Source organism: Ricinus communis, chromosome 10 (assembly GCF_019578655.1).
Source record: "Ricinus communis isolate WT05 ecotype wild-type chromosome 10, ASM1957865v1, whole genome shotgun sequence".
NCBI lineage: Eukaryota > Viridiplantae > Streptophyta > Magnoliopsida > Malpighiales > Euphorbiaceae > Ricinus > Ricinus communis.
Window position 1 is genome coordinate 17,736,217 of NC_063265.1, and position 27,668 is coordinate 17,763,884.

General features: G+C 29.1%; 2 protein-coding genes across 2 annotated transcripts; one reads left to right on the plus strand and one right to left on the minus strand.

Annotated features, from left to right (window-relative positions):
• Positions 1-226: 226 nt before the first annotated feature.
• On the minus strand, positions 227-12,934 carry LOC8259815 (ubiquitin C-terminal hydrolase 12). Its single transcript, XM_015722324.3, has 32 exons — positions 12,709-12,934; positions 12,370-12,433; positions 12,042-12,189; positions 11,763-11,920; positions 10,716-10,981; positions 10,385-10,603; positions 10,206-10,314; positions 10,014-10,129; positions 9,475-9,573; positions 9,247-9,356; positions 8,086-8,160; positions 7,411-7,489; positions 7,183-7,329; positions 7,024-7,104; positions 6,792-6,911; positions 6,437-6,559; positions 6,059-6,136; positions 5,882-5,970; positions 5,679-5,787; positions 5,408-5,476; positions 5,181-5,291; positions 4,810-4,865; positions 4,544-4,721; positions 3,919-4,020; positions 3,756-3,827; positions 3,399-3,464; positions 3,180-3,245; positions 1,807-1,893; positions 1,568-1,684; positions 1,300-1,374; positions 1,092-1,178; positions 227-876 (listed from the first exon to the last, which is right to left on the minus strand). Exons 1-32 carry the CDS (start codon positions 12,736-12,738, stop codon positions 835-837), a joined length of 3,348 nt encoding a protein of 1,115 aa, XP_015577810.2. The 5' UTR covers positions 12,739-12,934; the 3' UTR covers positions 227-834.
• A 12,625-nt stretch (positions 12,935-25,559) lies between these two features.
• Positions 25,560-27,130, plus strand: LOC125371283 (universal stress protein A-like protein). The gene is made up of 4 exons (XM_048379811.1): positions 25,560-25,917; positions 26,019-26,122; positions 26,214-26,332; positions 26,793-27,130. The coding sequence occupies exons 1-4, from the start codon at positions 25,677-25,679 to the stop codon at positions 26,896-26,898; spliced, it is 570 nt and encodes a 189-aa protein (XP_048235768.1). The 5' UTR covers positions 25,560-25,676; the 3' UTR covers positions 26,899-27,130.
• Positions 27,131-27,668: the final 538 nt, after the last annotated feature.

Here is a 27,668-nt window from a genome sequence, read left to right on the forward strand (position 1 = left end):
AGGCCGCCTTTAAATTGGAATTCTCGCAGTATCATTTTGCGTGGCATGAGATAGGGGACCAGCAGCGCTTCCAACCCAGAATCACCTTTTGTTTTCATTCTCGGTGAAGCAAATATCGCAGGTGGAAATCATTGTCTAACACGTTGCAACCAAAACGTTATTAAAAGGATTAGCTCTAGAATGGAACCCTACCACAAATATTGCGTCAATTAGTAAACCTGAGAAATATCAAAGCTGTTACCATATTTTTTTGAACAAGATCTATGAAAACAAATGGGAACCAGCATTCTGTAGAGCAAGTGGAGGCGTTTTTAAAAAAAAAAAAAAGCCAATCTGGACTGTGAAGCATTACAACTCCTTTACACGAATCCATGATATCCCAAGATTTTACAAGCCCATCATCCCCCTTCCCCAAAAGACAACGGCAGATAAAAAGCAAAACAATAGAAAAGATCAAACGCAACCAACTATACCCGGTATACATCCCCTAGTCAAAATCCTGTTATGTACTGCTAAATTACACTGGAGCTGTATATTGGTAAAACCACCAGTCTCTAAATGCGATGTACGAGGCAAGCAAAGAAGAGGAGCCCAAGCACAGTTGTATCAACAATAAAAGCACGATACACATCCTCTCCCCTTCCCCACCTGCATGAATAGGGAAAACAGATATCCTACAAAACCAATTACCTAACCCTACAGATCACTTTCACTTTTCGAGCTTCATTTGCTCCCTTCAGAATGCCGCTCATTTGTCTTCTGAATTTCTGAAATAAATTATGGCGTGGTCCCAAATTCAACATAACGTGCAGGTGGAGGATCATCAGCTCTTCCCTAATTGTATATTTTAACTGGTTTCTCATATGTATGACGGTTCTGCAATATTTAAAACCAAACAACAATCATCAGGCATGAACCAATGTTATTATGTTAAATCAGCTCCATACTGACAAAACAAAATTTCAGGCAGTTCTTTAGAAGTTCCATATACAATTCCAGAATTGTTGCTGAACTAATTTCGTAAAACTGTAAGATCTTAACATTTGGCTCATTCATTTTTTAACTCTAAATAGTATGTAAGCAAAATATACCTGGTTTACTGCATATGACCTCTTAGGTGTGTTGTCAGAATGCTCTAACCCAAGGTACTGCTCCCAAGCACCATAAACATCTCTCCTCTGTAAAATAAATAAATAGAAACATTCAATTAGGATAAACCTTCAATTAAATACAGATAATGATCCATCCGTTGCAAATTTAGACAGATTTACGGGGAAACAAATTACTCATAAGACGCACCTGAAAACGGGTGAACACTATGTCGGAATCCTGCAAGTACTCTGGACGACCTAGTGATAAAAATGCAAATTTCCACTGACCAACAAATGGGGAGAGATTAGTGAGCACTAAGCATTGAAAATAAAAAAAATTACAAACTTCACAGACAAATACAACAATAGTATTCGTGGGCTTCCACACAGATATAAACTACAGTGTCCCACCAACTATTCTCTCTTTCCTGATTATGTCAATATGATTATGCACGGAAGGAGTTTGAGAAACTTACTTTAGCAAATTCCTCATCTGGAACCTGTAACTTGTTCTGTATGCGCACTTTAACATCAGATAAAGTTTCACCTTCATGGATGACCAAGAAAAATGGTTCACCAAAATTCTGCACTTGCTGTTGACAACACAATATAGAAAGTAAGATCTACTAAACTTCAAGAATCTAACAGTCATAAATAAAACCAGATGCGCAGGAACAAGCAACCCCTGACAATCGATTTATAAATGTTCCAGTACCAGCTGATTCTGAGCAGTCTCCTTCGCAAAGTGGTAAACATGAATCAAGCGATCATGAGGACCAAGATTCTTCTCTTCTTCTGGGACCTGTGGAAAGAAAAAGATATATGTTAGCTTACTCTGCCAATAGACATTGCAAAATTAGAAATTTGCTTAAACATCCCTAATATTAATATACAAGTAATAACAAAAGTCACATATAAACTTTTGCTATTGGTCATTTGCTATGCTAAATTCTCTTGGTGCTTAAGACAACCATAATTATAACTAGTTTTATGCCATTATGATGGAGGACAAATTTAGATAACCTGTTTTATGTTGATTATTGCGGAAAATAAAAGGTTTAGAGTTGAATTCCAGGCCTAATTTGATAGAAATTCAGAAATGAAATAGAGGAACAGGAAAGAAAAGATAAGAAAACTTCTATGCGTCAACACTTAGAAGGTTTAGGAGTCACACCTAAAGAATATTGCAACACACAATTCTAGAGCAGCAATTTGCAGGAAATCTTTGTTTATTGAATTTGAAAACTGAATAGTAATTGTTACACGCTTAGATATGTATTGGTGTGACTAATCCTAAACCTAAAGATTTTTAAACTCCTAATCCTTAAAGGATTTCCCAAACAAACACTTTAACCTAATCCTAAACTAGGAAATTATAAACTAATACTAGTTGGGAAATACTAAACCAACTAAAACTCATAAATCAGACTTAAATTAAAACAAACACTCCTAAATAAGGATTAACTACTGTTCCAGCACAGCTGAAAATTGTAAAGATACCCCTCTTGGTGGTGAAATTATAAATATTAGACCAAAATTCTTTGTTCTTAATGTTTTACTTGTCCGCATCACATTAACCAGTTAATTTTTAGAAACTACTGGCAAGAAAAGTTACAATTAAATCTACTGTCTAAATGCTTCACACTAAAAAAATAAGAGTTAGCCAACACCACTGAACACCAATCTTGAAAAGCACTGAAGTTTAAATTGGATAAGTTAAACCTAAACCTCATTGTTTCTATTTGATTCAACAGGCTCCCAGAAACATTTTTCAGTCAGCAAATAGATACCAATTTTTGAAAAATATCAACTTCTTAATCAATTTCAGTTTGACATTAGGCATTACTAGTTCGCTGCACATTGGGCATTTAAGTAAATGTGTTGCAGTTATACTTGACCAGCATCTTCTTACAATCTCACAAAATCCCCACATAAATTCAAAAGCTCGATATTTCCAGCTTGCACCTATATTCAGTAATATATTAGAATATGATGGATCGTAAGAGGCAGTAACACACGTCCGCATATACGCACAATAGAATGCATGAAACAGACATAGTTTAAGAAACAGATGGAAAAAGGACTTGCCTCCTCTGCTCGCAATGTCCAGTACTGATCATTTATATTCTCGATTTTTTCATTTGGAGGAAAGATCTGCATAGGGAAGATGCCAGAATCATGACTTAGAAAATTCACCAACAAGGAAATTGAAATTCCATATTTTCAACATAATCGGCAAAATTGGCAAACATACTTAAAGCATCAGTTTTTTTGTGATAGCAACCAAACTTCAGAAATGGACAATACCTTGTAAATCTTGTGATAGAAAACTTCAAGAAGTCGAAGTTCTGCATTCGGGTGAGACAACTCTACCTGTTTCAAAGGGAAAAGCATTTGCAAATATCAAATATGGCCATCTGTACAACAAAAGAATAGAGAAAAGGAACAAATGCAATAAAGATATATGATCAAAGGATCCTACAACATGAATCCAACTATAAACCCACTATTTAAGTGTGAAAACTCGTCAAACATAAACATTGATGGCAGTGTGGTCTTCCACATTAAAAATCACATTCTAGATCAAACAAACACAATTGGAAGGTGGTTCAGAAATCACTGCACTTCCATCGGCATTTGCAAAACTGGAGCGAAAATTCTTACCTTTGCTTTGAGTTCATTAATTACATCCCCTACAGTGCTCTGTTTAGGCAATCGAATATTATGAATTACCACCTGCAAACAGTTAAAACTTAAATTAGGAGAAGGCCTCAAAGATAATATATTTTATAAAAAAAAAAAAAAAAGCAATTAATTTTCCACTCACCTCGTCTTTAGTGGCATGATGGAAAGCAACTTTCAGATTTTTGAGACCTTGCAATTCTGGAAGAGGAATGTCCAGAACTTCATAATACAAAATGTCAGATGTCTGGAAAAAAATTACACTGAAATTAGCAGCCATCCTATATTGCTATACTAACCCTCTGTATGGGAGCAGGTGAAAGTGAGGGTGGAGAAAGATTGAAGAGGAGGGGGGCGGGGGGGCGGGGGGGGAGGGGGAGGGAGTTGGAGAATGATGGTAATTTCTCTATGTTTGAGAAAACAAGAGGAGAATGTAAGAAGTGGAAAAGTTGGCAGCTGGACTCACATTTATCAATCACCCATATTTGGGGAATAAAAGGAGAAAAGCCCTTGTTATGAACATCACTATTTTTTTTTCCTTTTATATAAATGAACATAATCATATTCTCAACTTTCATTCTTCTTCATCAAATATCATTTTCCTTTAGATACTATAATATCTCATTCTCTTCATTTTCTCACCCTCAATTTTCACATATTTCAAGAAAAGAAAAAGTTTAGTCTCCGCCCTTCCTTTCTATTCCTCTTCACCTTTTCCCTAAACAAAGAGTAAGAGTAAGCGAGACTTGTACAGTACATGAAACTTCTACCTGATTGTAATGAACTAACATATCCGATAGATGCTCAACTCCTCGATATTTAATTGGTTGGGGCTTCGGCTGCTGAGAATAGCAGTTGTGTGATGTTAACCTAATTTTGGATGGATCATCTAAACCAATTTGTTGAGCCACTTTTTCCACAACATCATCATAAGTGTGTAGCTTCGACCTTAAAAATTACCAGGTAGATAACGAATGTTAGTACGGCAACATTTGAGGTCTTCGATCAAAACAGTGTTTCAGATACAAGTACTTACAACTCTAGACAAAAATCATCCTCCTTTGGTTTCTCCAGAGATCGAAAATGAACTACCTATAAAAAATCAAATGACAAAAGAAATTGATAGATTATACACAGCAAAAAGAACACTTCCAAAATCCAGTAGTATATATTTTGAAAATGGACACCAGATAATTTAGCAGGTCTCGAGTACAATACAAAAACTATTAGCAGTCTTATCCCAAACTATCTGGGAGTTTGCCAATCCAGTAAATAATAGGCAGGTATTATATTACTAAATCAACAATGAACCATCTCTTTTACATGGTTTTCTCTCTCCCTCTCTCCAAACAGATGCATACAATCTTAATGAGCCACCAGCCAAGTATTATTTTTCAGAAAACATACTTGCCGATTGTGCACATATTCCAAAAATGAAGGCACATCTGGGTATTTGCAATCTTCTTCAACCTCAAGAGGAGGAGATTTCTGAAAGCAAATAATGTCCCCATCCTCAATCTGCAATTAGAATAACAAAAGCTCAATTACTATATTATATGATAGTTAGACAAAGATCCATTACTATATCATATGATAGTTAGACAAAGATCCATTACATGCAAACGAAATATTACCTGACTTAATCGAAATGAGGTCCTCTTGTCTAGGTGTTCACACATTACGCAGGGCTCAAACTTTATCTCCTGAATACCAAAAAAACAAAGATGTTTCATTTGAAAATATATGACCTGATAGTAAATATCTAATAACTTGGTGCAGTGCTCGTTATAGGGCATGACTGATTTTCGGTGTTCCCTTTAGCCTTTAACTTACTAGTCACAGAGGTCATACATATGAATTCATAAATTTATGTATATAAGAGTTGTTTAAGTATGACAAACCTACCTCATATAGTTCAATCTCTTCATCAGTTGCAAAACCAGCCATTTCATTAAGCTTTGCCAAAATTTCTATAGGCTTACCAGAACTCTTCACAAATAGTCTGCCAATGTACCTGCCATGATGGGACAAACCATATTGTCATTAAGCATTATGTAAATGTAGCCAGTGGAACAATAAAAAAGGGCAGTAATAGGTATTTTCCACACCGTAACTCTCCTTTCTCAGGAACATAAAGCTTGAAGAAAAGAAGAATATCTTCTTTAGTTTTGTCAGGAGGAGCAATGGGTCGTAAATCCTGAACACACAGTACCACATTAATTTTTCCCTTGACAGCAGATTAAATGCCAGTATTAAAAGTTTCATCCTTGGTAACACATCATTACCAGCCCAAGCTCTACTTCCAAGAACAACTTCAATTCTGCACTGTGTGCTTTATTTGACGCCTCCCTCAGTTGTCCAACCTACAACCAAAAAATGGCTATCACTGATTGCATAAACTGATATTAAAAACAAGTAATTATATTCTATACTTTGACTACCTATACCATGTACCACAACTAGCAACCAAATGGAAGAGTACAATAAACTAAGATTAACAGCCCAAAAGCATTTTTTTTACTCAAGGAAAGCCTAGCAAGCAAATAAACAAGACAATAAAAGGAAATAATATATTGAAATGAAAACAGGCCATGCCATATATTGATGCCTTTGCACCAATGATAAAATAAATTTAACAAGAACGTGTGGATTGTAGTAGTTACTGATTGTGCTTCCTCCTGGGGTGTCAGTGGTCGATTGGGACGATATGTATGATTTTGACGCTTTGCCCATATCCAAAATCGCTGAAATTGTACTGGTATTCCAAATTCTTTTGCAACCTCCTCCTGGAAATCAGCTCAGCATTAGAAAGAATACTTCATGAACATGATTTTCAAGAGGCTGGTCAATCAATAAATATGAATTGGCAATTTCACCCATAGAAAAAGATAGGGAACCAAAGAAAGAAGATAATAAAGGTGAAGGAAGAAGAAGGGGGCTTATGGACTTCAAGAATGGAAATGTCAAGAATTTTTATCACAGCTAAAAATAGACTGAAGATTATTAAAATCAATATACCTTAAAAAGATTAAAAGGTGTCTGCTTCTGGATACGGAAATTACGGACTTTATCATGATCCACAAGGTCAAAATATATGTCCCTTCCAATCTGCTCTTTGAGATCCTCATCCCGTGCCACCTACATGACACATGAATCATGTACTTCAGTTGTAATTTTTCTTAAGAAAAGCTGTGCCAATCATTATAACTATACAACGGAAAAAAGCAAGACACATGCAGGAAAAGAAAACCTTTATGATGGTATAGAGGTGGGCTTGTGCTTTATATCTTCTCTTATCTTCCTTCTCTTCTTGTTCTTTCTTCAACCTAATCTGGAAGATGTTGAACGTATTAGTCTTGATTTTTGCATACATATACATTTGGAGATGCATAAAAATCAAGAAATTTACCCTCAGGTGTTCAGCAATGTCTTTTTCATCAACATTACAAATGATCTTGTCTTTGTCACTTTCACGAATATATACAAGCATGTATGCATTTGAGTATTTTGTGAACTTAAATGGAGCATTATTAAAACCAGGATTGGTCTGTTGTAGCTGGTACAAAAATAAGAGAACAAAGTCAATTCAGCATTAATCACAGAAATGTCTTATAAAGCAATTGTGGAAAATTATTACCTCCTCCTCGCCACCATACTGCTCTTCTAACGCCCTTTTCATATCCTCTTTTGTCACCCGCTCATCATCAAATTTGAACCTAAAGCAACAACCTCGAGTATCAGTGGTGACAAAATTACTTCTTGCCAAACCAGTAGAAACCAAGCATAGGCTTAAAGCAAGAAGATGAAACATATTCATGCTTTGATACATTCATTAATCTATCAATCAGACTTATCAGAAGGGACAAACATCTGAAAAAGGCCTAAAGCAATGATTCAGAGCACTTAAATTTTAGTTAGACAGACCGAGTGCAGCAGACCAATGACTATGTTTCTACTGAAATTGTATAGAGAAGGATCAAAGCAGACCAGGAAAGGCACATTTCCAAAACAAATAATTTCTTCTAATCACATAATAAACAGACTTCAAAATCTTTCCTCAACACAAAAACCAAAAAAAAAAAGGGTAAAGAAATAAAAAGAAAAGAGTAGATTGTCTTACAAAAAATGATTTCAAGTCTTGGTCCAAAAATATTATGCTAAATAACACATTCAAAATTAAAAAAATAAAAATAAAAACTGCAAATGTTCATAAATGATAAAATGTGGGCATGTGTGTGTGTGGAAGAGAGGGGGAGAGAGAGCAGTTAGAATCAGAACTATTTCCATAAGTTTGCAAGGCATAAGAGTATACCACTGGTCAGAAAGAGTTGGTCGGATAAAAGCATAATAATGTCCACCATGCACTCCTCCACTATGAACCAAGACACTGTATGAGAAAACAAGAAAGCACAAATATGTCAACACACCCACATACATATTTCCGAACTGCAAATGCTACTATAACTCTGCAAGAAGAAAATAATATAACTTGAATTTGATGTCAAATCAATTTTTCCCCCTCCAATTCCTGTTCAAAAACACTATAAAAATTTCGATTCACAGAAACACACCTTGGATCTATTCATAGAAACACAAGTGTAACTAATTAAAACCATGAGGACAAAGTGACTGGCAATATCTAGGAAAGCAATGGTGCACGAAATTTCTTTGAACAATGAAAATAAACAACATAGATAATAAAACTAAAACAATACAATATCAACAACAAGAATATGCATTTATTAAGATGGCAACAGGGCAGGGAAACCCCAAATACTAATACTTCCCCTCAGACACCTGAGGACCGGAAAAGGGACATGGGAACTACTATCCCCATTAGAAGAGAAGGGCATTAATGGGGAGCATACTTCCATCCCACGAGGATCCCCCATCAACAGCCTCATAGGGACCCAATCCTAAACCAACTTGTGTACGTCTATAAGCATATGTACGTGTGTGGAAAGTATATAACACAAGTTTATATCCTTTCTTTGTATGCATAATTATGTTAGCATATATATTTATATGTTGTATTTATATGTATAATTATGTGAATTAGTTTAATGATAAATTGATGTTTTTGTTTGTATCTTAATATACAACACCAAAATAAATTTTACAAAGAAGAAAATAAAATACATCTTCCTCTAGGGGATGAGACAGGAATGGAGAATGTTTTAGGTTAGCAGGGCCAGGGAGCAAAATGGCACCCAGTTCACGTTGTGCCCAGCATTGTTGCTGTTCTTAATTTTGGCACAAGCAAAAGCTGACAAAACAGAGCGAGAAAAGCAATAAAACTGCCAAGCCTTATATGACTCGAGCAGTGTTGAGCATTAATAAGTTGAAAGCAAGACAAAAAATCAACTAAAGTGGAAGCAATAAGAGATGGTTAAGAACCTTGTTAAAGCATATCATCCAATTATTATAAAACTTAATGTTCAAGCCAATTATAAAGCAACCAAATCATCCATACCTGTGAAGTGTGTAAAGATTACGAACACTCCGGTCTGCTTCTGGTGATAAATATTTTCCATTCTCTCTATCAAGGTCAAGTTGAAGAGGGAACTCATAACGATCATTGATCTATAAGAGGAGGAAGTCCCAATCAGTGAATGGAGCCAAACATAGTTTAAGGAAAACTACCATCATAGCCAAACTGAACAAGTAATAAATTGGCATATGATCTAGTCAAAATACTGACCTTCACCATAGTGTCTCGCATAAAGTCATACTCGAACCGCTTTAATTGGAGTTGAAGTACAGGGGGGAAATCAATAAACAAGACACCCTTCTTAGCATCCTGCAGAAGCATAATTTTCAGTATTTGCTACCAGAGTAATTCCCAAAATGCCTAAAGAAACCATCAAACATCAGTTATATGAGGGACTAGCCTTAAGCAAGAACATGTCCTACCCAAACAATTTCCAGAAAAAAAATGCCCATAACAATTTCCAATGTAATTAGTCCCACAGAAACATTTCATGAAGATGTCAAGGAAAACTCATCACTCCTGGAAGTACCTAATATATATTCCAGGTGTCCAAGAACATGAGATGATGCCAGTAGAACATAGGTGTAATTCACATCGTAACACAAATCTTCAACTTAAGAATAATTAACAAATTACCAAGGGAGTAAAGGAGTGTGGAGGACTAAACAAAAGCTGGTTGAAACAATCAAACTCTCTTTGACCAGTAAATTTCAATTTTGGCTACCATCTAATCCTTCTGAGTAACTAACCTGCAGACCATGTTCTTCGGCATGGTATTTATTATCACCCTCAAGTCGTTCAACTTCAACATACCTGTCAAAGGAAGCATAAACATCCCGACAACCTTTCACATCAAGCTGGAGATCTGCCGTGTATTTCAAGATTTCAGCATTCTATCGACAATAATACCATAAAATTAAACAACATTCAAATATAAATACCATAAAATGACTCCTTCCTTGTGGATTTATAATCAACATTGATGCACTCAATGTAATTCATATGGTGGCCCTCAAATAACTGCTGTATCGTCCCCTCCACAACAGTTCCCTGACCAGTAAAAGAAAATTTAATAAGTTACAAACCAAAACATACACCAAAGAGCAGCTAAAGTAATTACCTTCATCTTATCTTCTAGCTTCTCGCACAGGACCCTATTAAGTTCTTGCACGTCATGTTGCATGAAGGAATCGTATGTATCCCATCCAAAAGATTTGGTTAATTCTTTTGTAGCAACACTGGTGTCATTATATTGAAGCTTATAGAATAAACTTTGCAGAGCCAAAGGAATGCTTCCTGTAGGCATGTCATTCTCGGTTGTCGGCATGTGGTAGACAGCCTGAAATATCCATTTCATGATTAAGGATTTCTTTTAGTTGACAAATTACCCAAATTGTCCACAGCTTTAAGAAAAAAAGAAAAGAAAAAAAAAAACCCAAGAATATGCTGACCTTTCTAAAGTAAGGAATATGGTAAAGAGTCTGCAAGAGAGAGTTCATGTAACATGTCGCTCCTTGGTTTTTCAATCCCACATAACCAGTCTCCTTTTTGGAGTCGTATGACCAATAATCCAGAACCTTGCGAACAGCAACTTCAGCTTCAACAATAACTGTATCATTCACAAGATATCCTCTACTAGGATCATAGAGATCACTAAGGGGCATAAATGATGTGAAACCCCAGTCACTCTCTCTTGCATTGAATTGATGTTGTGTATCTGCAGTTATCATTTTTCCACAAATAAAATGATTGTTAAATAATAGTCAAGCCCATAATAACTTCAATCTTTAATACCCAACAATAAGTATGCAGAATTCACTTTTTACACTGGATATTTCCTTACAATTTATTAAAGCAATACTGTAAAAGACAATTGAGAGCAACCAAACTTTGCTAATTAATGAAAGGGGCAGTTAAAGGTAAGAAAGTGTCACCATTAGACTAGTGCCACCATAAAATAATAAAGTTATCAAGTGGCTATCCAAGTAGTATTAGAAAAGCACCAAGCAAACTTAAGAGCAAGGGCCTTAGGTTAGTGTAAGCCCCATGGTGAAAGAGCTGGGCCCGTCATTCATATATATCACAGCCAATTTTCCTATTAATATATTTGCTCATTTTGCAACCAAAGGTGAAACAACTGAACTTAAATCCCGAATATGGTAAAAGAGCTGGTCCTGTCAGGTCTATTACTGATAATGAACTATGGAATATGGAATCAATAATCTTAGGGAAAATCATAAAAAGTATAACAATCAATTCTACAATTAATATAAGATTATAGAAGAAGCAATTAATCATTGATGACAATTGATATGAGCCACTCAGTGTACATTTAGTTCAAAAACAGGTTGTTACAGGTAGTAATGAACTAAAGCAAAGCAACCATGTGATTACATTAGTAACCAATAAAATAATATAAAACCATCACATAACAAGTTTCCAATCCTAAAGGGACATTACAACAACAAACAAACAAAAACATTAAATACAACAGATACCTTTCCTAATTGAGTACTTATTATGGATTTGATTAACCACAGCCAAGCTGAATTGTGCATATCTACTCCATCCATATGGCAAGGTAGACGAATCTGAAACATCCAAATACATAGACAAGTGGTCCACATTGTTACCCTTGGGAAAAATCAGTATCCGCCTGCCAGAAACCAACAAACAAATTTGGGAAAACAATCAAAACATATCACTGCAACACACATGGCAGCTTGTAAAACATGTTCAATTACCAAAACTAATAATAACAAATTTGTTCAAACTACCATTTGTAGCCGCCAACAACGAATACATCAGAATAGTGCTTCTTTGTGTTCAGCCTAGAGAAATTCTCAATTGTCCATGTGAATTTCATAGACGGAGGATCCTCCACAGGTTGATTCTCCACAGTACTAGCTGGTTCGACTTGTGCCACTATTAACACATCAAACAAAACCACAGCATTAGCACCAAATTCAAAACCCTAACACCATAATGAAGCAATAACTGAACCACAGATCCACTTGATCACCTACAATGAATCAAAACGAAAACGAAAAATATTAAGTTAAAAAGATATATTTCTTAAAAGAAAAGTAAAGTCTCTTAACCTACCTTCCATAGGCTGTGGACCTTCAACCAAATCTGAATGTGGCACGAGCATCTCTTCGTCTTCTTGCTGCAAATCCAAATATATCAAATCAAAGATGTAAATTGATTGAGCAAAACATTAAACCTAATCACACTGAATTAAAAACCCTAGATACACCAATTACATTAACCAAACACGAAATACACCGAAATCAAGATAGAGATTTAAAAACATTCCAATCTTTAACCAAAAAAAAAAAAAACGATCCAAACAAAATATTAAAAACAAATGCAAAATGAAACTTAATAAAATACATACATGAACAGCTAAAATAATTAGTGTGTTTCAAGTGGATGTCTTACATCTAACGGTGGAGGAGTCATCATAGTCATGAGTGAAGCGATATAGGCCGTTCGATCGGCAAATCTGAGAATCGAAAGCAGATAATCGAAAATAAAATTACAACAGGAAACAGTGAGTTAGAGGGATAAATAAAATGGGAGAGAAGCGAAAGCGGGCTCTGCAAGGAGAGACACTTGCGAAGGAACTAGCTATACAGAGAAAAGGCCTTTCTTTATTTTTTCTTTTTTTCCTATCTTTTGTTGAGTTTTACTTGTAAAAGGGTATTTATGTGATTTTTCTATTTGAGTTGGGGTAGTTACGGAAAGAGAATGGAAATATTTTTTTGGGAGTGATCACTGTGAATTGTTGTGGAGACATGAATGGGGTAAGAACCAATGAAAGAGCGACATATCAGTTAATTTGTAAAGTGACGTACGGATTTCTCTTAACGTGGCTGCTGGTCTCGTGCGTTTTCTGGGAGGTCGGTGACACAATGCTTAGATGTAAAAAAAAAATTGAAATAAAGTTCAAATTAGTCGCTAGGGGCTCAGTTTAGCATTCTTTAAGATTAATGAATTTTTCAAATTTAACTTTTTCATTTTACATAAAATAACTTTATTTTATATAAAAATAAAAGAGTGAAATTCAATTTTTCTTAGTAAATATGAATTAAACAACTGTAATAATTAAAAAATTATTTTATAATTTTAATATAATTAAAATAATAAATAATTTTTACTATCGTATGGCCATTACTATTACTTCTACCACCGCGTAATCACCTCCTCAACTACTATTTTTTAAAAAATAATAAAGTTTACCAACAAATAGTAATTTTTTATTGTTTTTATTTAAAATATCTTTATAAATGCTTTAATTTAATTTAATTTTAAAAATTATATTTTTATTTTTTATATTTTTCATTTTTTATAGAGTACACTCATCTTATTCAAAATATGACGAATTTTAAATTAAATATATAAAAATTTGAGCTCTATAAATATGAAAAAGTGTAAAATTGAACCTTAATAACAAAGTTAGTAGTTAAAATAATTTTTTTCTAAAAACTTTTAATAAAATATTATCTTGAACTTTGAGACAAAACAAATTAAATTCATAACCTTTAGAATAATTCAATTATATTCTTAAAATTTAAAAGGGTGATAATTATATCTTTATACCTAACACTGTCTATTTCATCCTACAATTACATGGAACACAATTAATTTTAAGCAATTAAAAAAATTACTTATTTCAATTTACATTTTCTTGCATGTGATAAAGTATTAGTTCTAATTAATTTGAGTAAAAATCTAAAATGATAATTTCCCTTTCTATCGTTAGCAAACAAAAATCAATTCCATCACTAGTAGTTCGAAAAACAAAAATTAATGCAATAAATCGAGGTTGGCTCAAATGATTTAATTTTTTACATTTTCAAGTTTTAAAATTTAAAAATCTAATGGCACGACAATTCAGAGATTAATTTTTATATGTCTAGAAAAATGTTTGACATAATTACATAGATAATTTTTTATATATATATATAGTTTTTTCGATATATACATATTATGGTTGTAATATCCAGAAATTTTTTTTAATAAATGATTTTATTAATAATAATTAATAAATGAATTTTTATTTAAATGAATTTTACTTTATTTTTATTTGGTTTAATTTGGAATGATTAATGGAAATTTTAATATTAGACAAATAAAAAAGTTATTTCTATACCCAATTAGTTTGATTTTTAAGGAGTTAATTAAGTAAATTATTTGAAAAATAAATTATATTTTTGATCATTCCAAATTTTTTCCAAATATATATATATATAAAATTATATATTGGAAAAATTTGTAAATGATGTTTTTATAAAAGAATGAGAAATTAGTATTTTAATTAGCTAGTGGTATTTAATTTTAAGTTGAAAAATATTTAGCGAATTGGTTATTTAATTTAATTGTGTGTTAGGACTAAATTGAAAATTTATTTTGGAATGAGGATTAAAAGTAAAATTTTATTATTATGGGGGTTTAATGAAAATTTGTATTTTAGTATTTTTGTAAATAAATATGTCGGCCAGGGGTATATTTGTAATTGTGTATTTTCAATAATTCTAAATTTGACCCAAATTAATTAGTTAGGGGCTTAATTGAAAGGCTAAAGAAAAGTCTAGGGGTTAATTAGAAATTTTGCTGGACGAAATTGTTGTAATTAAAAAAGTTGAGGGACCAAATGATAAGGAAGAAAAGTTTGGGGGCCAAAAGCCGATATGGAAGGAAATAAAGAAGAAAAGAAATCGGGGAAGAAGGGAAAGGAGAGAGAGGGGGGGTGTCGGGGCACCGGGAAGAGAGAGAGAGAGAGGCGGTGGCCTTAGATGATGCGCGAGGTGGTGGCGCTGCAGTAGTCGGCAAGGCCGTGAAGCAAGCGAAAACTTCCTTCTTGCCGCCCGGGTGGCGCGTCGGGCGTCGGTGGCCGCTGATCTTGGTGGCGATAAACTCTCCTCGGTCTTGGCTTTGTTTTGGCGGCGGTGGTGTCAACTGTGGTGGCTAGAAACGGAAGTTCGCGGTGGAGAGAGGAAATAGGGGCAGCAGGCGTTTTTGGGTTTTTTTTAGCGAGCTATGGACGATCGGAGGGCGTATCCCGACTCTCCTCAACTCAAGCTTCGCAATGGCACCGGTTTTGTGGCGATCGGACTCCGTTTGCAAATTGACGGCCGAGATTATTTATAAATCTCTCCGGATGATCGGATCGGAAAATCAGAATCGGGGGATTGTCCTCAGCGCGTCGTTTCGAGTCCGATGGTGTGTTCGGATCATCAATCGAACTCCAGCGGCTGGAGGCGAGTCGACCGAGCGATCAAGCGTCTCGGTAATTCTCTGACCCGTTAATTTTAGAATTCCTTAATAAAGTTATATGCTTATTGATTTATGTTGAGTATTAGATAGTATTTGTGAGTCAAAAATAATAGTTTGTCGAACTGCCTACTGTAGTTATGATTCTATGATGTGTAAGGGAGTCGGGAGAAATAGTGAAGTCTTGGGGACCCGACTCCCATTGTATTAAATTGTTGGATATTTAAAGTATTTTTCTGGCAGGTCCTGGACCTGTTTTATGGGGATAAATATCCGTGTTTTAGGGGAGGTTCTGTCGGATTTTCGGTAGAATTCTTCCGAGTCGAAACTCTTAGACAGTCAATTGTTTCAGCGTTTTGATAAATTATTTTTCGTGATTAGATAATCCGTCCCGTGAGTTAAAGTCATATATTTGCTTACGTGTGTCATGCAAATATTTTATCTGATATCTCTGATTTAATGATTAATATATTTGACTAATTGGTTATGTACTGTTTATGCATGCTTCATTTTCCGCATTACAATTTTTATTGATTTTGTGTTGACTCTAGATGGGACGGCAGTAGAATATATGAGTTTGATGAGTGTTTCAGTATAAATCCGAAAGTGATGGAAAATAGTGAATAGGTAGACTTAAAAAGAAAATATTAGGACTTGCCCTGGTCGAGCATCGCTTTCTATGTTTAGTAGAGCTTAGTTGGAAATCAAGTGTTCAGGCTAGAGGTAAGGACCCTGATCGAGCTTGCTCTCTGGGCGCCAAACCTGTTGGATTAAGAGAGCCAAAAGGCTAAGATAAGTGACCAGACTGGAGGTAAGGTCCCTGATCGAGCTTCGCTCTCTGAGCGCCAGTTCTGTTGGAATGAGAGAGTCGAGATATTAGAGTTGAGGTTAGTCGATATGTCAATGTTGAGATTGATCGAATGTTAGTGTTGAGATTAGGGTTCTACTAAAGTACTCCATCCCGTTGTATGTGAAATTATTTTGTTTAAGCATGGCATGACACATATGTTTTACATGATTTAATGTTTATTTCAAATTAAATGAATATATGATCGAAGTATATGAAAATATTTTTGGATATATGATTTTAACTCATTCTCGAGACTGACAGTCTCAATTTTACTGTTTTTCAGATCCGTGACTGTTAATCTTTCCGCGACTCTTATCTAGTAACCCGACTCCTTCATTATTGGGTGATGTATTTGATTTGGTATGTTAATTTATAAAATCTTAGATTCTCCGCAGTAGTAACAGTAGATGTATCAGTTGAAATTTTCTGTAGTTTCGGGTCTCGCCTATTTTTTCTGGCATACCGAATTAATTATGTAAAATGTAACTATTAAGATAATTGTGGCATCAGTAAAATGAGATGAGATTTAATTAAGTTAGTGGATGCCATGCTTACTACGGGATTCGGTAGTCTTACACCTACCCATTCCCTAGTGCTGGTCACGAGCCTACATATGGGGTCGTGACAATAGTGTTGTGTTATTTTATATTTATAATATTATTAAGTTATTGATTGATAAATTATATTTAATTAAAAATAACTAATTATAAAAAAGCTTTTACTATATCTTTATATCATATTAACTAATAAATTAATTTTTTAATTACCCAAAGATTTTCAATTATAATAAATACTATTAATTATTTTTTTAATATTGATTTTTATATAATAAATATATTAAAGTAATATCTTAATTAATTTATTAATTATATATAAAATTAATACTATAAGTATAATTGATATATTTTTTAAAATTAAAATAATTTTAAGATAATTGGTTATAATTGAAAATAATTTATTAATTCATATGATACTAAATTAATATCTCTGATTTTACAATTTTTACTATTTCAATTAGAGCTTGGCCATTTCTTGAATAGATTTCAGATTTTAGTTAAAATTATACCTATTTTTTTTCTAAATGAATATTTTGATGATGAGTTACGTACGAGTTAGGATTATGTTTTAGTTATGATCTCATTTTTGTTTTGTTTTGTTTGCTTATACATGTAAATATTTATTAGTTTATATAGGATAGCTGAAAATGAAATTGCCTATAAATTTTATTATAGGGAATAGATTGAAAGATAATCTGAATTAAAGTTTTGAGGAACTGAGGATGCTTCATTTTTCTTTATTGCAGATTATTCAAATTATATACTTTCCGATATAGAAGTATGTAATAAGGTTTGGTTATGGTTATTTACCCATGAAATATTGGTTAGATTATGGAGGTTAATGCCTATTTAGTTCGATTGAACAGCTCATAGCTGGTGGTTAATAGCCGATAGTTAATGGTTGATAGCTGATAAATTAAACTATTTAGTAAAATTTTATTAGCGGTTGTTATTAGTATATTAAATAATAATAATTTATCATTAAATATATTTAATTTTACTATATTATATTTAATAATATAGATTAATAAAAATAATTTATAATAATTACAAATATCATAGTTAATTTTTTTAATTTAATTGTACTTATTATTAAAAATTATTTTAAAAGTAGAAATTTAAACTTAAATTCTATTAAAAAATTATAATTTCAAATACCATAATTATAAATATTATAATTATTTATCTATTAAAAATAATTTTAAAATAATTATTATATTAATTATATAAATTCAAAGTTAAAGTTATTTATTATTAATAAATATTTAATAAGAATAATAGTGTCTAAATAAATAAAAAGGATAAATCAGTTGATAAGAAAAAACTCTAAAATAGAGTTGATAACCAAATGCTGATTGAGACTAAATCAGTTATCAGCTCATGGTTCTTAAATATTTACCAAACGCTTTAATATAACTATTCAGTGAAGAATAACTATTAGTTGTATCAGACCTCTAAACCAAACATATTCTAAAAAATGGGCTGACGAACGTATTTCTCTTAATAAATAGAATTTATGGATAACTGCAAAAAGATACAGTGTAATTTTATTATTTATCAATTTTAGTATATGTTTTTTTAGATAAATGGAATATGCGACTAAAGATTGTAACAAAGATAAGTATATCAACATTAAAAAATAATGATTAACAAGTATTTAGTCATTTTCACTCAGATCAACAATTATTATTATATTTTATGCATTTGATAATATGCGCTTAGAGTTTAACAACTCAAGGCATCATCGTTTGATGGTTAAATCAATCTCATCGGATCAATAATTTTTTAAATTGCGATTATTGGTCAAATGATGAAATTAGGAGTCATCAAGCTCCAACCCACGTTATTAATAACAATATGATAATAATAAACGTTGAAGTGAATGTTAAAGAATCTTTGCAAATTGAGATTTTTTACAATAAGATATATCTTATTATTATAATTTATAACTACATATATCTTGTTATTTACAAAAAAAAATATTGAAATTGTGATACCGTAGAAGTACTCTTTTTTTACTTCTTCCAATAATTATTAAGTTAAAATGGCTAGAAGAAAAGATTAAAGAGGCTCATTTGATTTCACTTGAAGAGTGGAGAGAGCGATTTAAAGTTTTTCCTATTTTGTACTGCCAGCACTTCAAATTTTTATAAAAAAATTAAAATGTACTAGTCGTTTACTCATGCGTTGCACGACTGTTACTATTATTTTAATTATAAAATCAAGTCAATATATACAATTCAGTAAAAAATTTAATATTTATATTATTTTATAAAATTTTAAAAGATGATAACAGACTAACTATTTTTAAATGTTTTTTTAAAATCTTAAAATTTTATTAATACAATAATATAAAAATTATTTTAACATTATTTATTAATTAATTTTAGTATTATATAAATTAACATATCAATATAATTGATATTATTACTTTTTAGGATTACAAATTTATCATATAATTAAAAATTTAATTATTATTGAATATAATATTAAAAATATAATTTAAGATGTTATTTTTTAGATTAGAATTATTATCTAATTACAAAGCTAATTTATTAGTTAATATATTATTAAAATATAATTAATATATTGTCTCTTAGAATAAAAAATTAGTATCATTATTTGATTATAAAGCTATTTATTAATTAATATAATATTAAAAAATAATTAATATGCTATTTTCTAGGATTAGAATGATGGTTTAACTAGAATGTAACTTATGAATCAATAAATTAATAAAATAAAACTATAAAAGTTACATATAAGCTTAAATCTTATATGTAAAAAATAAGTACACATGTTAAAATAAAAATATTATGTATCAAAAATTAAATATACATGTCAAAAAGATTTTAAAGAATTATATATATAGATTGATACTGTCGAATTAAAGAATTTATTATGTATTATTGCCAGAATTGTTTGTTTGCTTAATAAATTATCTTTTAAGCAACTTGATAATATAAAATGACATTCCACGTTCAGTGATAATATATATATAGTATAATTTTAACATTTCGAATGAAAATATTATACTACTTATAGAGAAATTTAGTTCTTTTTACTAATTATTAATTTTATTAATTTAAATATAATTAAAAAATATTTATGAACCAAAATAATTTTAATTAGTTAATATTATTTGAATACTTCAAACTATAAGTAGTTTAAAATTTATATATATATCGTATAAGTATTAGCATAAATAATCATATGTAGAGTAATTTAAATAATAATAATATTATTATTATTATTATTTGATTTGACTTGCTAGAAAATATAATACATATATCATTTCAACTTGAATAGAAATAAAAATTTAGAATGGATGTGAGTATATGTTTGTAAATATATAAAGTTTTTATAAGTATTAAGAATAATACAAAGAAAAAAATTCATTTATTTTAAAAGAAAGAAAAAACTTCAAGTAAGAAGTTATATATAGTTAACAATGTAAGTATTTTTTTTTTACTATTGTTGGATTATTTTATAATAATAGACTAAATTCATCAAAGTATAAGAAAATTTATGAAAAATTAAGTTGAGAACATAATAAGAAAAAAAGAGACTTTTATAAGTATTAACAAAAATGAATATACAAAAATTATTTATCTTTCTAAAAGTGAAAATATTTCAAATGAAGAGTTATATATCCACAATGTAAGTATCTTTTCATCATTATTGGAATTTTTATTAATAAAATAAATTATTAAGATGATGGTTATTAAATGATAGTTAATGAAAAATTATGTAATTTTTTATTTAGATATTCTTAGTAATAGATTAATTCACTAAAATACAAGAAAAATTATAAAATGTTTGTCAAAAAGAGAGAGAAAATAATTGATGATTGATGAAAAATTATATAATATAATATTTAAATATTTATAATAATAGACTAAATTCATCAAAGTATAAGAAAATTTATAGAAAAATTAAGTTGAAAATATAGTAAGAAAAAAAGGACTTTAATGAGTATTAACAAAAATGTATATAAAAAATCATTTATCTTTCTAAAAGAGAAAATTTTTCAAATGAAGAGTTGTATAATCAACAATATAAATATCTTTTCATCATTGTTGAAATTTTTAATTATAAAATAAATTAAAATAGACTATTAAGACGATAGTTATTAAATAATAATTTATAAAGACTTATGTAGTCTTTTTATTTACATATTCTTAATAATAAATTGATTCACCAAAATACAAGAAAATTTATAGAAAATTGTCAAGAAAAGAGAAAAAGCAAATTGAAAACCTTGTTTTCATATATATAGAAATTTTTATTTTCTAAATATTGGAAGAGAGTAGTATGCTTTAATATATATATATATATATATATATATATATATATAATGTTGAGATATTCAAGTAAAAGATATTAATTACATTCTTATATTAGTTTATATAAATACAATTAATATATTAATTATTAAATGAGTAAAGCTTTTTCATTTATATTACATACTATCAATTATTTTCTACTATTTGACATTATAAATAGAAAAATGTCTCTATAGTTATATATTTGGACTAAATAAAATTTATGACTATAAAGAGGTTATAATATAATAGAAGTTTAAATACTAAATTTTTTTTTTAGCTTAATATTTAATTTTGTTGGTAAAATGATAGAAACTAGAGATAAAATAAATTAATATCTTGTCATATTATACAAATAAGATTGATAGGACAAAACAATACTATAGTAAGATAAAATATAGTGTAATATATATTTTTAAAAATTATATATACAAATATTATAATATAAAAAATATTTTATATTTGACTCAAATTTGAACTGTAATTATTTTATGAATATATAGAGATTATTTCTATATAGAATATTACTATAAAGAAATTTTATTGTATATTAAATTTAGTGTTGTTAGAATTTTAAATATAAATACTTTAAATAAAATTAAAATAATTTTTATAAATTATAAATATTTTAAATTAAATAAAAGCATTAACTGCCAATATGGACAAAGAACTAGTGATAATAACAATGGACATATAAAATTAAAAAATATTATCTATTAGAAAATTATGATCATTTTATATTTTAATTCATCTTGAATATATTAGTAAACTTATCATATATATAGAATAAATTATAATTTTATCAAAATATTAGTTTTATATATATATATATATATATATATATATATATATATATATATATATATTTTGTTGCATATAAGAAAAAAGTTTTAAAACTCAACTTTTATATATATATATATATATATAATACTATTACTTTTACTTTCATTTGCAATTAATCCAGATTTTTTTCTTAAATACAAGGATTTTGTTAACATGATTAAATTAATAACTAGTTATTTACCGAAGCAACGGGCAAAACTTTTAATATATAAAATTTAAATCATAATTTTTGTTAAAAATATCTATAAGAATAGAATTTGACTAGTATTATATTAAATGTATATTAATTCAATAAAAGATATATCTAACAAATAAAACGTATAAAATGAGAATATATTATTAAATTAGTCTCATAACTAATATTAGAAAATCAAGATACTATTTTAAAATTAAAAATCACTATTTAAATAGAATGATAAATTATCGGTTAACGTATTGATTTTGTACTCATTGCAATCATAATTATTATTTAGTTGGAATATAAATATTAATTAATTTATTAATAATAGTATTAATATTACTAATTTAATAATTTAAATAAATATAAGAACTATAAATCAATTTTATGTCAACGTGATACCTCTCAAATTCATTAATTTTATATATTAAAAATATTTTATCTCATCTTTTTATATATATATATATATGTATATAAAAATTATTAAGATATATTATTGAGGATTAGAAATTTTTTTTGTTAGTTTATAAATAATATTTTTATATTTGTATAAATAATAATAATAATAATAACTAATTTAATTAATATATTATTTTCTAGAATTAGAATTTATTATTTAGTTAAGAAATTTTACATTCTAATAAAAATTAATTGGATATATTACTATAAGCCGTTAAATTCATATCCATTAGAGTTCTAATATTATTGTGTAAACATAACGCACTGCAATTTATGCCTTGTATCTTGTCTATCTTGCAGTGCAGGAGGCAGAAACATACGTGTAGAACACAGTCCCACATTTTAGTTATTTTTTTCTTAAATTTGAGATTATAATAAAGTAAATTATAAAATCAATATTATATGATCTAAAATTATATATTAATTAAATATTTTTATATTTTTAAAAATTAAATTCAATTATGCATTATATAATTGTCATCATAATTTTGAGTTTAAATAATACTGTAAATTAAATTTATATAAAAATAAATTTTAATATTTATAATTATTTATAATAATTTTATAAATAATATAATAAATTAAATATTTTTAAATTTTCTATATATATAAATTTAAATTTTCGTGTTAATAATAGTACAAATATTAGAATGTGTCAAAATATAATAGCACATCTTAAGAAAGTTTATATCTCAAAATTTTATATATATATATATATTATTTTTTATATTTATTATTATAGATAAATAAAATTTAAAAATTAACATAATTAGTGAGATATTTTTTTTTATTTTTCAATTAGTCATACTTCGAAAAACTAAGAATTGATATACTTTCGGCAAATAATAAAATAGATTATCTATTAAAATTAATATAATATAAAATTTAAGAACACAATTTATATTGCTAGCAAATGAAACTAATATTTTATATATTTGACGAATTAAGTATTTTATCAATATGTAATTAATAATTTTATAATTAAAGTACTATATTTTTATAGTGGGCATCAATATTTATTATTCATAAGACAATATTTATTGTTCACTGCAGCGATGCTCATTTTGTATTCAGTAAGTTTTTAAATGTTCATTATTTTAGTGATTGATATTTTTTATTTTTTATTTACATGTTCATTAATTTATTATTATTAATTCAGTAATTATAAATTTATATATATTTCTTAAATCACCGTGAAATATTTATTTTTAAATAAAAAATGATGTTGATTCTTTATGAAAGTTAGATTTCATTATTTTTATAATACATATTGAAACAATTGATATAGTATTCATTATTTATAGACACAATATTCATTATATTTATTATTAATAACGTCATATTCATTAATTTATTCAAGACGTATATAATATAAATATAATATAAATTGTCTTTATAGTTAGTGAATAAAAGAAATATCAATTTTTTTTAAATATTTATATTATGGTATAATTTTTTTTAATGAAATAAATAAATAAATATTTAATATTTAAAAATAAATATACAATATATATTTAATGAACATAAATTTATAAATATTTAATATTATTTTATTAGATATAAATTAAAAAATACAGGTTTGACACATATATTATAGCTAGCCAGACCGCATAATATAAGGCCTCCTTGCAATAGGGGTGATAAAAAATAGCAATATATTTATTTTAATTATTACAAGACAAAAATCAAAGATCGACCACGATCCAAACTAAAGTGACGATGAGATGTATGCTTTTATATTTTTAAATAAAAAATAAATATGAAAGTTTTGTTAATAAAATTAATAAATATATTATTACATAAAAAGTAATAAATATATCATCAATTATTAAAAATATATATAATTAATTGTATTATAAGCATTATATTTTATTTAGTGTCACTATATAATATATTAAAGTTATAAATATAAAATTACAATATAAGTAATAATTGAAGTTATTTTTTAATTTAATTTTAATTATAAAATTTTAATTTATATTATTTTAATTATTTAATTTTAATTTTGTTTAGTTTTAATTTTTTATCGTTCAAAATTATTATCTCATTTTTCTTTTATTCAACTATTTTTTTATTAATTATTTTACTGTATATATCAAGATAATTCATATCATTATTTTTATAAATACTTCTAATAAATTTAATTATTTATATATTTATTTATTTTTCTTATTCTATTTCTGTAAAAAATTGCCGACATTCATATTACTATCGTTTTTAGAAGAAGTGAGGTTTACTTTCTTACTTCTCTTTACCAATTCTTAAAAGCAGAAACTCGACGTTGATATTACAATTTACATAAAAGAAATACCCACTATTTCTATAAAATAGTAAATATATATCTCTAATAACGTACTAATATTTATTTATTAGATATTAATAATATACAATTTAAAATATTATTAAAAATTAAATTAAATTTTATTAAAGTAAGATTTAAATAAATAATTTAGATTTAATTATAATTACAATTAAATATAATTAAAATTAAAATCACTAAAATCAGTCTTATAATTAGTTGAATTTCATTAAGCTTGTAAATTATTTATATCTTAGTGGCGTGAAATTTATAATATCTGTTATTAATAATAAGAAAAAGAAATCCGCGCTGGACATCAAACCATGATGTAAAATAAGAAGATAGGAAGGAGAGACGGCTTGCATGACACACAGGTAACCCTGCACCTGCATGAACACCATCTGTCCATCTCTTCATTATACTAAACCCACGTATCCGACACCTGGACTTCTCTGCTACGCACTCAAAATTATCTATAAATTCAATTCGATAAGTAGATGCGAGAGCGTGATCACATTACGGTATTCTTAACCCGCTAGAAAGAAATTTAGGGTTTGGTTCTTTGGATAGTGTGAATCAGTGATCATATTATATATATATATATATATATATATATATATAAATGGAGACAGCAGCAAGTGAAGGGGTAGCAGTGCAGAAGCCTGGAGGGCAGAAGATGAGGGTGATGGTGGCACTTGATGAGAGTGATGGTGGCTTTTATGCTCTAAAATGGGCACTTGACAACCTTGTCAATGGTGTCAGTGCAACAAACGAACCCAGTCAGGAATCTGGCATGATTACTCTTGTTCATGTTCAACACCCATTTCAGCCTAGCATCATCCCTGTTGGTCCTGGTGGAGCAGGTTTTTTCTTTTCGATTTTCTAAAGACCACTGGTTTTGGTGAATATACAACACATGATATAAATATAAGGATCTGTGATTTATATGAATTTTGTAATCCAGCATTCTACACGCCACCTACAATAGTGGAGTCAGTGAGGAAAGCCCAGCAAGAAAGTGCTGCAGCACTACTCTCCCGTGCATTAAAGATGTGCGCTGATAAGAATGTAAATCAACGTCTTGATATTCAATTTTCAGATTCTACATATAAGAACTGTTGATTCACTTTAAATGTTATTCGGATAATTTTGGGTATAGATCAAAGCAGACACTTTGGTTCTTGAAGGGGATGCCAAGGACATGATTTGTCAGGCTACAGAGCAAATGCATATTGATCTTCTTGTTGTAGGCAGCCGCGGCCTAGGCAAAATTAAGAGGTAAATTACTAACAGTTTTTTTTTTTTTTTTTTTTTTTTTGTATATAAGCAAATTACTAACATGGTTGAAGTAAAATATAATTAAGAAAAAGGTAACTATGAACATGTTTTTATAGGCAAGAACTTGCCTACTCCAACCATCTGTTACATGGTCTGATCGTTTTAAACTCGGATATGGATGACTAATACACACTCGAATCAATATATATCACTAAAAAATCACTTGATTTTTACTCAAGAGCCTGTAAATTTTGGATTTGCAAAAATCCAAATGAATTCTGTGTGTGTGTGTCTGAAGATTCTAATTCAGTACGTGCTGACATACATTTATAGTGATACTAATAATATTTTGGTTTTTCTATAATGTACAAGAGAAAATAAGTAGAAGGATATCATATCACCACCTGATGGAGAACAAATAGTAACAATCAAGGGTGATAATATAAATGTGTGATTGCAGGGCATTTCTAGGGAGCGTGAGTGATTACTGTGCACATCATGCAAAATGTCCCATCCTAATTGTGAAGCCACCCAAGGAGAGTAGCAGCAGCCAGAGCAAGCCCTGAATCCTATTGTAAATTACTTTTTATATTTGATTTTGTTGCTTGTATTGGTGTTGATAAATTAGTAGAACTTTTTTTAACCTTTTATTTTGTTTCATTACCAGTCAAATCTCAATTATCTTGTAATACTAAAAGAAAGAAGCATGTTTAGTCTCGAGGGATTTGATCTTCTGTATATATTATGATGTATAAATAGTCAATTACTGCTGAATATAACAAGAAAATTTCTTTGCCATTTATTGTTTTTGTGATTGGATTTTCTTTCATTATCTTTTACAAGTTTTTATAGAATTTAAAATAATTTTAGAGAATGTAATAGTATTTTTTTAGAAGTGTTTTACAATTTTTATTTTAGGTTTCTTTAAGTGTTATATAAATTTCGTATATTTTTAAATTTCAATTTTAGTAATTATATTTATGTTTTAGCTTCATATGGTAAAATCTAATATTTTAATTGGTCGGAGTTCAGTTTTACTTGTGCTTCTGACGTGCAGACCAATTTGTATGGATGGAAAATGTGAAAATATGTTTATGTAATAATCTGACATAGGAGTCTTTTATTTTAGATAGATAAATAAATAAATAAATAAGGAGGAGGCTGATGAAAGCCTGAGCAAGGAGAATTGAGAACGAAGAGGGAGGCTTGGTGGCGTTTGAGCTTTCTGCTGCGTGAAACCGATTCGGGAATTCGACTATTTAGGTTTTACTCGTACGTATACAAGCATCCACTCCTAACATATATAAGGCTTTGAGAACGAGTGTCTAATTAAACA

What these genes read in the sequence shown, in the direction of transcription:
- LOC8259815 (XM_015722324.3), bottom strand. Translation starts at nt 12,738, where the DNA reads ATGACTATGATGACTCCTCCACCGTTAGAT. An exon ending in CCAACTCTTTCTGACCAGTG is followed by an intron (nt 7,490 to 8,085) that starts GTATACTCTTAT and finishes TTGTTGCTTTAG; the next exon opens with GTTCAAATTTGATGATGAGC. An exon ending in GGTCATATGCAGTAAACCAG is followed by an intron (nt 877 to 1,091) that starts GTATATTTTGCT and finishes TAAATATTGCAG; the next exon opens with AACCGTCATACATATGAGAA.
- LOC125371283 (XM_048379811.1), top strand. Translation starts at nt 25,677, where the DNA reads ATGGAGACAGCAGCAAGTGAAGGGGTAGCAGTGCAGAAGCCTGGAGGG. An exon ending in TGTTGGTCCTGGTGGAGCAG is followed by an intron (nt 25,918 to 26,018) that starts GTTTTTTCTTTT and finishes TTTGTAATCCAG; the next exon opens with CATTCTACACGCCACCTACA. An exon ending in AGATGTGCGCTGATAAGAAT is followed by an intron (nt 26,123 to 26,213) that starts GTAAATCAACGT and finishes TTTTGGGTATAG; the next exon opens with ATCAAAGCAGACACTTTGGT.